The sequence below is a fragment of the Cynoglossus semilaevis genome, chromosome 13 (assembly GCF_000523025.1).
Source record: "Cynoglossus semilaevis isolate Cse_v1.0 chromosome 13, Cse_v1.0, whole genome shotgun sequence".
Classification (NCBI taxonomy): Eukaryota; Metazoa; Chordata; class Actinopteri; order Pleuronectiformes; family Cynoglossidae; genus Cynoglossus; species Cynoglossus semilaevis.
Window position 1 is genome coordinate 16569171 of NC_024319.1, and position 9387 is coordinate 16578557.

A 9387-nucleotide genomic window follows, 5' to 3' on the forward strand; every position below is an offset into this window, starting at 1 on the left:
ATTCATCTGCCTTGTGTGTATACTGTAGGTGTGGTGTGATTTTTCTTGCCAAATCAGAAGAACTTCTGGGAGGGTCACACTCTTGGTTTTACTGCTTGTTCTGATTTACATGTTTGATCATATCCTCCCATGTAGCTCATGGCGGTTATTTCCCGAGGACTACTGCACCATAACAGTTTAGGATATTGAAAGGAGAATATACATTTTAATAGTTATAATAGTTCCTCTTAAATGGCTGTATGACTATAAAAGCAAACGTTCAGGTTGTTTAAATTGTGGTTGGATAAACTGAGCTGAAACAAGGTGAGGATTTAAACCAGGAAGCAGCTCTTTATTTTGATGGTTTCTGACTCAGTGAAGTTAAAAGTCATCGGCGTGGAGTGGAGCAGGTGTAGCTTTTATAGCTTTAGTATTTTAACTAAAAACCGGTTGTTTCCTTGTTTCTTCATTTGCACTTATGGTTTCAGTGAGACTAAACATCTGTGTCTCAGGTGGGGTTTTTTAGTACCTTTGACAATTACATTTGAAACCATTTTCCATACAATCCCTCCCTCCCCCCCAAAAAAAGCCTGTTCATTATAAGGCTCGCTGATATACTGTCATACCCTCCCTCTCTCCACTGTCTTTGTCCCTGTATCTGCTTAATCGCAAATATCTTGTCATATGTTCACAGGGAGTCACATAGGAGAAGAAACACACGTGCAGCATTAGAAAATCTAAAAAGCTCTTGTCTTCTTCTTCCCACGGAGATATAAACACATGACATCACAGGGTGGTCCGCTCTCTGTTGAGCTGAGCTGAGCCACGCTGAGTAGGTCTCCGCAGGTCTGCCAAACAGATGGCGGTAGGAGCATAATGAGGGCTGGAAACAAACTCTAACATTTTGCACAGACCTTCTGCACAAGGATCCATGTTTGTAAAAAACTGTAGCTGTGAATACAGCGGATGTTCTTTATCTGTCCCCACTGTAAAACAGAATATTCCCTTCTTTTTAAGTGCATACAGTGCCTGAAAGAAATCAAACCTGAGCAGCACTGCAGACAAAACACTCTCTTACAAATGTCAGAATCCTTGGGGTTTGAAGGTTAAGCAGTGGGAACCACCTTGTTGCTCAATCAGGCCATGAAAGCTTCTTATGTGTGGCCACAAGAAAGTCAAAACAACTGGTTACTCACAACTGTCTGACATTTGGACTAGGATACTGAGGAAGGGAGAAAGGGAGGGAGACAGGAAAAATGAATTAAACAAAGGTGTGTGGGGGAGGTTACTGCCTTCTACACCTGAGTCTGATGTCGTAAAACTACGTTTTGTAGAACAGCATTATCAAAGGCTTCATGTCCTAATTGTATTCATGATGCTTGTAATAAAGTCAAGATGTTTTTCAGAGTTTCCGTAGAAACAGTGTAACTTAAAAAGCAGTTCCATTCATTGTACTGAAAACGTTTTACTCCATCGTTAAATGCATCTGTTTTCTTTTGTCTCGTCAGATGAAGTGTCAGAGAATCCTCACCTACCTGAGGATATTCGGAACCACCATGTTTGGCATTTCCCTTCTGGTAGGCATCTCCACGGCCTACATCATGGGCTACCAGTTCTTCACCACGGCCAACAATCACCTGTCCTTTGGCCTGTATGGAGCCATCCTCGTTGTCCACCTCATCATCCAGAGCCTCTTTGCGCTGCTGGAACACAGAAACATGAGAAGATCCTTAGAGACTCCCATCAAACTCAATAAATCCTTGGCCTTGTGCATTGCGGCGTATCAGGAGGACCCAAACTACCTGAGGAAGTGCCTGGTGTCGGTGAAGAGGCTGACGTACCCGGGCATCAAAGTGATCATGGTGATTGATGGGAACTCAAACGATGACCTTTACATGATGGAGATTTTTAAAGAGGTGATGGGATGGGACAAGGCTGCCACCTACATTTGGAAGAGTAACTACCACAGCAGGGGGCCCGAGGAGACGGACGAGACCTATGCCGAGAGCCTTCAGCAGGTCTCCAGGCTGGTGCTGAACAACAAGTGTATCTGCATCATGCAGAAGTGGGGAGGAAAGAGAGAAGTAATGTATACAGCCTTCAAAGCATTGGGACGGAGCGTGGACTATGTTCAGGTAAGACCTGAGAGAAAATGAATAGGTGGATTGATTATGATAGAAATTAGACAAAAAAATGGTTTAGCTTGGGTTAAATAAGGGCGCACAGGGACGTGGGGAGGGGAGAGAAGAGTACGGGCCACATTAGGTAAAATCAATGATAATTAGAGTTACGGACACGACTAAAAATGGAGAGAAGGAAAAATGGAGATGAAAAAAGAGGGTGGGGGTTCTGCCAAGCTAAACACGGGGTTCCACAAAGAGTCTTTTGTGCAGCAGGACGGTTGACTGCCTGCATCATGTTGTGTGGAGCAGCTTGAAGACAGGCAGCAGTAGCCGATGTCCAAGTGTAATATTGTTTCACGCAGCTGAGTGTGAAGTCATCTACACGAGTGCCGTGAAAAGTCAGGTGCCAACGTTGTGTTGGGGAAAATTTGAATTTGATACACATTTGTTTACTGGGTCACAAATAGTTCAACGTTAACTGGGACACATGACTGTAAATGTAGGGCAGAAAAGAGTGGAATCAAAAGAATCACTGCCATCAGTGGAAATCAGTGAAACAACAGTCATTTCAGTCCCAGTTAATGACACCTAAATTGTATCTTTTGGAAAAGCCAGTTTTCCCGAGTGGCTTCCAATGGGGAATACTACCAACATTGTGTGGTGTTGTGGCCAGCAACATTGTATAAGCAGGCACTGCAAAGACTGACAGCAATGTCAGGCTTTTAGGTTAATTGGCGATCAGGAAACGTGTCTTTAGGCAGCGTGGGTGTAATGTCAGAGGACTTGTGGGTATTTTTGGTGACAGTAAATACTTTGGTCATGAACTACAGACACATTTATTAAAAATGATTCCCTTATACTGCTCTTCTCCAACTTTAAACCTTTGTCCCGTCTTCTTTTTACTGGACTCTACTCATCAGGGTTAACTAGTGAGATTAACTGCCTCATTTGGTCATTAAGTGATCTGCCATTTAGGCTTTTTAATATCTCATGTATAATGGTTGTATTTTGCAGATGTCTCTTTGGGACTGAAAACAAACTGACAGACAGAAATGATAAGCTGAAGATTGATGTTACATGTTCGATTTTGAACATATTAAGCAATTCTCGTTTAGAAAAATAGTCCCCAGGGCTATAAACTTGTGTTTTTTCACCAGAGTAAAGGGTCTGTAACTAATTCACAAACCTGGAATAAGTGAAAGAAAACTAAATGCTCTGTCAGAGGAGAAAGTGGAAATACAAACAATTCATCAGCGTTAATTTGAGATTCCAATGACTGTGGAGTACATTGAAATATATAAAGTAAACTTTAAGAATATAATTGTTTGATATAATGATGCTAACACCTGTGGCTGCAGGCCAGAGCCAAATAAATATGTACTATGAATATTTCTGAAGAATGAACAGCTGTGCTTCAAGTCGTCATCCTAGTCTTTTTTATTTGCAGTAGAAAGATGGAACATTGTGATAGTCAGTCAGTTAGGGGAAAAAACATCAACCACCTACTCTTACTTTAGTTGTGGGGTTAAAAAAAAACTAGCACGTTATCTCTACATTAACCAAATCAGCCACACGGCACGAAGAGCAGAGAATTCCTTAGTATATAATGATCCCATTGGTTCATTCTATTAATGTATAAACATAAAAAGCAGCACATTGAGTTATTTTAATCTAATACAACCTCCAAAGATCTGTCAACACATGTCTGTAGTACAGTGGTCATACAGGTAATGACTTTACATGTGTTGTTCCATTTGCAAACATGTGCAAACTGTTTTCAGTTCAACAGGTTCACACCCATCTGTTTGATGTTCACTGGTTTGATGTCAGTTAGTTAACTTAACTGTTAACTGAAAGATAAATCAGAGCGCACTAATGGCTTTTATTTAATTTCACCAGTTTGGAGTCTGTGTCTTACTCTTGGACTATAACACGGGGAGTTTGGGCACTAATGGGAACTTGGTTGCATGAAAGCAAATTAGCACGATCAATCAACCAATTGAACCGAGTGACAAAAAGAAGTTAGTCTTTAATTTGATTCCACTAGACAGCTGAATGGGAATAGGACTGGGAAGTAATACGTTTGGGTAAAAAGACGTGACTTGATGTGAAAGAGCAGCAATAAGGAGTGACTTCATTTAGACTTACTTTAAAGCTGCTTCTCTCATCTCTGTTCTGAAAACTACACAGGCCCTCTGTGGCAGGGATCAAGGAGAGAAAAAAGAAAGAAAGAAGCATTGTCTGCTGTTGGCTAATTTCAAAATGTGTTGATCCAACATGGTCACCGCAGACAGTAAATGATAATTACTTAAACAGAAAGAAAGACACAAAGAACAAAACTAAGTAAGAAAGAATGAAACGTTGTTCGCCGTGGGCTAACGTCTAATTGTGGTGATCCAACATGGCCGCCACAGACTTTTATGACAATTACATGACTTAACAGGCAGGTATTCTGTTTGCAGCACTACAATTAAAATAATCCCTGTTTTGTTGTGAGGATAATCAAGGTTAGCATGGAGTGCTACATTTAAAGACCACCTCACTACTGGTATAAAAATACATTTGATAGCACAAAATGTGTTGGTTGAGGATTTCAGTTGTAGTTCTTTCGCAGGAAGCCCCTGCTGCAGGACTACATCCAAAACTTAATTTCCTGTTGCCTCTAAAAATAGCCACAAAAGTGCAAAAACATTTTTATATATGGTTATTACAACAATAGCTTCGTGGATTAATGTGACATTTGACCAGAAACATGTAATCAAGTCACAGTTTTGGTTTGTAACTTTTACTCAGGTGTGTGACTCTGACACCATGCTGGACCCAGCATCATCAGTTGAGATGGTGAAGGTATTAGAGGAGGACCCAATGGTTGGAGGTGTTGGAGGAGATGTCCAGGTTTGTAACACTATACAATTTAAAATATTGTTATCATGAGCATTTAATGACAGATTTTTGTAACTCCAACCTTTATTTTTGACTTAACCAGATCCTGAACAAATACGAGTCGTGGATCTCCTTCTTGAGCAGCGTGCGATACTGGATGGCCTTCAACATTGAACGGGCCTGCCAGTCCTACTTTGGCTGTGTACAGTGCATCAGTGGGCCTTTGGGAATGTACCGCAACTCACTCCTGCATGAGTTCGTTGAAGATTGGTACAACCAGACATTCATGGGATCCCACTGCAGTTTCGGGGATGACCGCCATCTCACAAACAGAGTCCTGAGCCTGGGGTATGCCACCAAATATACAGCCAGATCAAAGTGTCTCACAGAAACACCAATCACGTACTTACGGTGGCTGAACCAACAGACTCGATGGAGTAAGTCATACTTCAGAGAATGGCTTTATAACTCAATGTGGTTCCACAAGCACCATTTGTGGATGACTTATGAGGCTGTGATCACGGGCTTCTTCCCCTTCTTTCTCATCGCCACTGCCATCCAGCTCTTCTACCAAGGAAGGCTCTGGAATATTCTCTTATTTCTGCTCATAGTGCAGGCAGTTGCACTGATCAAGTCGTCATTCGCCAGCTGCCTGAGAGGTAACATTGTCATGGTGTTCATGTCGTTCTATTCAGTACTGTACATGTCGAGCCTGTTGCCTGCCAAAATGTTTGCAATAGCCACAATCAACAAGTCTGGATGGGGGACCTCTGGGAGGAAAACAATCGTGGTGAACTTCATTGGCCTAATTCCAATTTCCATTTGGTTTTCCATCCTCTTCTTCGGGATTATCTACACAGTAATCCTGCAGGCTAAAAAACCCTTTCCCGATTCAGAAAAGATCATTCTGGTTGTAGGGGCAGTTGTCTATGCCAGTTACTGGGTCGTACTGTTGACGTTGTATGCAGTGCTCATCAATAAGTGTGGCAAGAGGAAAAAGGAAACCCACTACGATATGGTGCTGGACGTATGACTTACGGTCATTGTTTACCACTGAACTCTCCATTTCTGGGTTATTTTCACAGACACTGTGTTTATGCGACGCAAATGTTTTTCAGATGCAGAGCAGCTCTGGAGGCAAAATTGTTTGAGTTTAACCAAAATGGGGGAAAAGAAACATGATTTATTCAAACTTGAAAATAGCAGAAATATTGACAGCAATGGCTGCCGTCATTGTCCATTTACTATTCATGTTGGAAAATCCGAACACTTTGTACTGGGTAACCAGTGTCGTCCTTCACATACATCCACAGTCTGACGATTTCATTCTATTTTTGTTACATTTACACCAACTCTGTAAGGGTTTCCTCTCTGGTCGACACCTCATCTCACCAAATTTGGCACATATCAGCTGTAGAGTTTATCAAAGAGTCTTCCGGCTGACAGTAAAACTAACAAACCTTTAAAACCGAAGGTGTAAAAACACACCTTTCCTGATATGTTCATCTGAATATCACCTAGCATATGGATAAAACCTACATAACTGTACCAAGAACACACACATAGCAGTTGGCAGCAAGAGCCCGCAAGGCTCTGAATATTAGCTACCTCTTAACCATTGTCATTTTCACTGGGATTCAGTTGAACATTACCAACTAAGCCAAGGAAACGGTGGACTTTTGGCTCGCCTATTGTGGTTGAACTTGATGGATAAGAGTATTTTACCTCCAGAGCATTGTTGTGTCTTCAAAAAATATTTGTCCAGCCTAACTAATAGCCAGTTTTGCCAATGAAAAACTGCAAAATCACTTCGGCATCAGGAACTGTAGAGGTAAACAGTATTACAAACCGATGTAATGTACTTTGGATTGTGTTTGTGAAACTAAAAGGCCATTACTGCAACAAGAAATAAACAAAACATCAAAGGTACAACAGCACCTGTTATTACCTTTTCTGAGAGATGTTCTGTAAGAATCCAAATCTGCAGGAAAGGTTTATAGATGGAGAGCTGCTCTCTTTTGTTGCACTCATGTCATACGGATAACACACAAACTTTGTCCTTGCATTTTGTAAATGTATTTATAATCCATCCATTGCAGCAGGGCACCGTTTAACTTTAAATGACTGTAACTGCCAGATGTCTGTGTTTGTGGGTGACATGAGAAAATAGTCAAACTGCATCACCCTTGTTTCCGTATGTATTTTGAATGTGAAACGGTGTGGTAGTTCCTCAGAAATTATCCAGTCGTGGTAATAAATGGCTATATCATATGTTGTAATGCTTGAATGTGGGGAAACGTCCAGGTCATTCCTTGGATTTTTGTTTTTGTTTATATCCCCATATGACATGAATGCAGATTGTTTTTGTTTTGTTTTATTTTTCAGCGTTTACAAAGTGAAGAATCTCAAACTGATCACCGGTTGTTAGATATAATCTCCACCAGATCAGGTGACCAGGCAAACATGTGACCAGAGGGGAGACATACGATTGCTGCTGTGACTTTTTTTTTTTCAGAATCCATGAGTTTTTTTACACTCCTGTTTTTAAAATATGAATGATAGGTGTATTTCGCAATTATTTTTAGTATATTTTTTTCCGAGCTGATTTGACAACACCAAGCAGACAGTTTTTTCATATGTCCTTGCTCTTTTCCTTCGTTCACATACTGTATAAACTGCTTCCTGGCACTGTGTCCAATGACCTGCAGGAGAAGCAGTAAATGTGAGAAGAGAAAAACTAAATGTACCTGATTTCAGTACTACCCAATAATAGGAATGTGAATGGGGCACTTTATGGGAGGTGTAACCATCAGTCTGGAATCGAACATGTTCAGCGTTTCCTATAGAGCAAAGATCAACATGAGTTTAATTCTTATGCACTTTTATGTCTCTCCTGTCATCCGGTGTGACACTTGACGTAATCAAGATGAAATACCTCAGTGGTTGTCTTTGCATTGCATCAAGGCATCAGGATGCTGTCTAAAGACTGATGCATTCTGAACACGTCAAGTAATTTATGATCTGTTTGTAATGTTAAATATAAAAGTGTCCTTTTTTGTATGCATTTCTAATTAAGTCAAAGCTGGATCTCTCTGCCATATTGGCCCTTTGCTGTAGCCATTTACTTATTGTTACCTTGTATTTCATTGCATTTTTATATAAACAGACATGGTATTCTATTTTTGCTTATAACAGCCAAAGATTCTTTATTTTCAGTTATGTTTTTTTGTAAGAAAAAAAAGAAAAGTGTATTTGTTGTTTCTTCCGATTGTTCTGACAATGACTTGTATATCTTACCAAACAATGTGAAATTATGAGCTGGGGGGTTTGTCTGCAATACAACAGTAAAAATGCATTTTGTAGGGATAAGTTATTAATATGGAGAGATGAGATGAACCTGTGTTTTTGTACCAGCGTATTTATGTAAGGACATTCTGTGGTTTACAGGATTCTACAAGGATTCAGTCATTGTAAATAAAATCCCTTCTACGTGTCTACACTGCAAAAATGGGAAAATACATTATTTTAGATAAATATCTTATACACCTAGATCTTTTGGGATGGAAAGAATTTGCAGTGTGGCAACTCTATGGCCATGGTGCCTCCTGTGTTGATCTTTAGATACAATTAAAAATACAATAAAGCCAAAGCAGACTGAAAACCGTGAAAAACATTTGTACATAAATTGCAAAGTTTCTATTTGTTAAAGTCATGAAGTGCCTTACGATGCAGTAACAACCAAAGAACCGGCAACATTTCCTACAGTATTCCAGGTTGTAACGAAGGAGACCAACAGTCAAACCAAACTAGTGAAGCCTGACTAGCAATGTGCAGTGTCATTCTCATGAAGCACTTTTGTGTTGTGTTGCCAAATAAAAACAACAACTGTCTCAATTACCTGCTGTTTGAGTGTGTTTACTTTAATAATAATAATTTAATATACCCTCATGAAATTTTAAGGTGCGGTGAAGTACAACTTAAGTGCATCTAATTTTAAAAATCCGTAGTTGTATTTTGCATTGGAAAATACAATAAACAGAATTGGAGTAATGTTCTATTCAGAAAGTCCTAAATCACTGGTCAGCACCGAGGAACATTTATATATTATAGACATTGAATAACATTCATGTCATTAAAGACTTCACAGTAGCGGTCACCATTTGTCAGAGGGCCAAATGGCGACACGTTGGGGCTGGACACTCAAATTAAATGAAATAAAAATAGATATTTTCTCTTTGATCCTCACAATGCAGCCGCGGTCCGGATTGACGGGCTGGATGATGTAATAAACTAGCAACTTTACAAGAACGCATATTAGCTTTTTATAGGTTAGCATCAAGCTACAGCAGCAACCATTAAAAATACCTGCAGTTGGTTTATACAGAAGCAAGGAAGTCTAGAA

General features: G+C 40.0%; 1 protein-coding gene across 1 annotated transcript in view; it reads left to right on the top strand.

Moving 5' to 3' along the window:
* The window catches only part of has2 (hyaluronan synthase 2), a 16085-nt gene extending 7218 nt beyond the window's left edge, over positions 1-8867 (top strand). Inside the window, exons 2-4 of the mRNA XM_008323955.3 lie at positions 1488-2114; positions 4896-4997; positions 5089-8867. Of these exons, the coding sequence (XP_008322177.1) occupies positions 1488-2114; positions 4896-4997; positions 5089-6018 (1659 nt within the window). The 3' untranslated portion in view covers positions 6019-8867. The remainder of the gene's footprint in view (positions 1-1487; positions 2115-4895; positions 4998-5088) is intronic.
* The last annotated feature ends 520 nt before the right edge of the window (positions 8868-9387 follow it).